Genomic DNA, 3,549 nt, shown 5'->3' with positions numbered 1-3,549 from the left:
CCACCAACCGCGAAGCAGGCGATTTTACGTGAAAAAAAGCGCGACTTGTGACTTCGACGAAGACGGACGGGCGCGGGACTTTAAAAATAAGTTCTTTAAAGTATTATTTTTATGGTTTTCCTTTATCTCGATCTAATTTGTTTCTCTGGCTCCACCTCTTGCTAAGAGTGCTGCAGGTTAAGAATCTGGGTCAAATGTTAGAAAAATGTTAGATAAGCAGCTGAGTAATGCCCATCAAATCGTGCTCAGATTCGTGGCCAAACCGCCTGTCCTACCTGGCATCCGTAAAGGAACCCACGCAAAACAAAGTCAACAGAAACCCACGACAAGCCCAAACAAAAACCCAATAAAATCTCGCCTGGCCTCTCGCAGTCCAGCCTGCCCCGTCGCCCACCCCAATCTCCACGCGTCGCCGCCGCTTGCCGGCGAGTCTATTCCCCTCCGCCACGCCGTCGAAGCTTCCCGGTCGCTGCAGCGATTCGGATAAAGCGGCCGCCCGCCCGCCACCCGCCCTCCTTTTGCCCCCCACTCCTCTCGGTCCCGGGACCGCTTCGTGCTGGATCTAGGGTTGCGTGGGGAGTTCTGGAAACCTCCGCCGCGATGGACGAGGCGGACGATGAACTTCGCACCTTGAAGGTCGGCTTCACCGCCTCCGGAGAGGAGCAGTTCCGGAAGCTCGTGGCGGAGAAGCTGCGGGGGTTCAAGAGGGACGTGGACCACACCCTCGTGGTACGATTTCCTTCTGTCATCCCCTACTCCTTTAGCTTCTGGTCTTAGTGGTTGATTTCGGCTGTTTGGGGACTTGGGTTCTCTGCAGCTTTAGGATTTTGGTCGAACTAATTAACACGTAACAGTATGTAGGACTGGCTACAATTCAAGATGGCCTGTGCAAGTTACGCAAATGTGCCCGCTGTTTTTGTTCAGCGTCGCCCCGCATAGAATGCGTTTTTGTTTAGTCGCCCCGCATACATGTCGTTGGATCTCATGGGCCTGCAGCTGTGCTATGTGATAGCTGCAGTTTTCATTTGTTTAGGCTGACTGCCGTATGTTTTTTTCCAACTTAGTGTGCTCACTATGTACACTTAGCCGGTCTTAGGTGAGATCAACTAGTGTAATGGATTGGTGCACTATATGCACCAAACTGTTGTGTGCGATGTATACTTCATACTTATGAAGCCTCTTCTCAAACTGGGAATTTTCAAATCAGGATGAATATGAAGTGTTTGTCTAATTGAAGCATGCCTCAGTTTGTGCTGGTTCAGTAACTGTCATTTTACTTGATGACCATTTTTATAAACTGTAGAATGGATCTTTTTTGTTGCTGCTTCACTAGTCAATATTTTTAGTTGGGCATGCAAACTTGTTTGTGAATTACTTCTGTCTCAGGTGAAAATGTACATTACAAATCACAATCATCGAATTTGCTATGCAGTTCACAAGTGTTGCATGTTATCAGTGGTATTTTTGGTGCAACTGAAATGTGATACTTATTTCAAGCACGGTATACCATTGGTTGAATGAGTTTACTATCCTTGTATGTAAACATTTGCTATTGCTATGAGTCTTTACAACCTTTTCCACTCATCACAATTGCACTATTCATCTACTTGTAGCCTTAAATTTATACTATAATGCCTATAATGGCCTCCGCTGCGGAACACCCATGGAGAATCAAGCTCCTTGATTATTCTCTTCGAGAACTGGGTGGGAAACAACTGGATAATGGCCTTTCTGTTGCTGTCCGCTGTGATGCTGAGACTAGTGCAATTGAGTACAGGTGAGCACTGTTTGCTTTCTCTTTATAAAATTGCTGAACTTGATCCAGAAACTTAACTAAATTGTTTCATGACAAGCAGGTTGGAATCTTCATCCACTCGGTCTCCAGCAAATGCAGCTGCATTTGGACCTTCTGTTGAACAACTGCTGCATGATCTTAGGTTCCTCTACGATGCTTTGCTGAACCCAGAGTCCATGTTGTCTTCACAACCCAGAGTCTATGTTAGATAGCCTGTGGATGTTTGTTCTCAATGTTTGGTTATTAGATTAATTTTTCTGTGCCATTGTTGCTCTTTGGTCATGAATGTGTGATCCTATCCAAGATTGGTGTGCATGTTGTTGTTTTCCTTCATATAGTAGAGATTTTATTTTAGATAACCCCCGTTTCAGAGCATCTGCTTCTAGCAGAGCAAGTGGTCAAGCTTCTCTTGGTTGCTAATGATAACCTGTTCTCTTAGATAACCTATATTATCTTCTGTTGGTTCATCTACTGGTTGCTAGTTTATTTCATCTCTTGGTTGTTCAAACGACAACTTATGTTATCATCTCAATGGTCAAATATAGCCCTTTAATTCAAAATTTGTGAGTTGCTGGTTTGGGACATGGTAACATTCGTTACCAAGCTCAGGTTGTTGTTTTTGTTGTAACAAACCTCTATCTTCTTAATGCAATGCATGCATAAGGCATGTTCTACAAAAAAGGACCACTTGTACAAACTGTTCTTTGATTTTGGAACCTGAACTATTCTGAAGTGGCTGGAAGTCCATGACTCTATACTTTCCTCTATAGTGCTTGCCCATCTTTTGCTTTGAATTTGCCCAGTGATGGTAGTAGCTGAATATTGCTAGCAATTTCACTTACAATATATCCTCAACTTAGTTATGTATTTGACTGAATTGGTTGAACATGTTTCATTTTTCAGGAAGTGCTGGCAACAAGTCTTTGGCTTGAGTTTGTGGAAAATGCTTCTCCAGATAACCTGGTGGATGTTATTTTGGTTTTTCAATATGATTGTGCAGTGCACAAACCTTAGTGTAGCAAATACAAACTATTATGATTGCTTGCTGGTGTGCATTCATGTGCTTTTGGTAGACTTCACTATATTGGATGATATAATGTGAAAACAAGATTGTATGCTTCACTTAATTTGCTGGATGTGATGTAAACATGCAAGAGACAAAATTAATATATGTATGTATTGACCTCTATGTGATGTATGTGCTCATATATGTTTATGTGATGGACATTAAGCTTTAATGTGGATTTGATATATATATATGTCCTAAATGTTTTTTCAATTGAATTTATTATTTTTATTACATTTAAATTATCCTGTTGAACAATCTGACGCTATAAATATGAATTCTATTGGATGGGCTGACGCTATATGTATGGCAAAAGAGTATCTGACGCCATATCCTAGCAATAGACTGTCTGACGCAATAACAAATCTTGGTGGCATGCTGTCTGACGCAAAAACTCTGGTCCGACGCAATAAGTCTTTAGCGTCAAAAACTCTGGTCCGACGCAATAAGTCTTTAGCGTCAGGACTTACTGTGTCAGCTCAGGACTGACGCTATATCTTTTTTGCGTCACAGGACTGACGCTATATCTTTTTTGCGTCAGATCGTGTGAGGCTATAACGGCTTTTCGCGTCAGACGGTTCGGCGCCTATGTTGGTGTTGTGGTGTAGTGGAAATTTGGAGAAGTTGCGGGACGCTGGTGTTGGCAGCACCGGACGCTAGTCCAGAGCGTCCGGTGTGGTGTCTTTAG

General features: G+C 42.9%; 1 protein-coding gene across 3 annotated transcripts; it reads left to right on the top strand.

Annotated features, from left to right (window-relative positions):
• On the top strand, positions 296-3,001 carry LOC110430718. Of its 3 annotated transcripts, XM_021448571.1 has the most exons (4): positions 310-729; positions 1,614-1,777; positions 1,857-1,937; positions 2,699-3,001. In XM_021448571.1, the coding sequence occupies exons 2-4, from the start codon at positions 1,632-1,634 to the stop codon at positions 2,895-2,897; spliced, it is 426 nt and encodes a 141-aa protein (XP_021304246.1). In that variant the 5' UTR covers positions 310-729; positions 1,614-1,631; the 3' UTR covers positions 2,898-3,001. The 3 variants fall into 3 exon arrangements, 2 of the variants coding, with proteins under 2 accessions (XP_021304247.1, XP_021304246.1); XR_002448073.1 differs by lacking the exon at positions 1,857-1,937 and having other exon boundaries at positions 296-729; XM_021448572.1 differs by lacking the exons at positions 1,614-1,777; positions 1,857-1,937 and having other exon boundaries at positions 302-729.

The sequence above is a fragment of the Sorghum bicolor genome, chromosome 10 (assembly GCF_000003195.3).
Source record: "Sorghum bicolor cultivar BTx623 chromosome 10, Sorghum_bicolor_NCBIv3, whole genome shotgun sequence".
Classification (NCBI taxonomy): Eukaryota; Viridiplantae; Streptophyta; class Magnoliopsida; order Poales; family Poaceae; genus Sorghum; species Sorghum bicolor.
The sequence above is the reverse complement of the archived record's forward strand: the minus strand, read 5'-3'. Positions and strand labels throughout refer to the sequence as shown.

Coding starts and splice junctions, on each gene's coding strand:
- LOC110430718 (XM_021448571.1), top strand. CDS start 1,632: ATGCCTATAATGGCCTCCGCTGCGGAACACCCATGGAGAATCAAGCTC. Junction 1,778..1,856: donor ACTAGTGCAATTGAGTACAG/GTGAGCACTGTT, acceptor CATGACAAGCAG/GTTGGAATCTTCATCCACTC. Junction 1,938..2,698: donor CAACTGCTGCATGATCTTAG/GTTCCTCTACGA, acceptor TTCATTTTTCAG/GAAGTGCTGGCAACAAGTCT.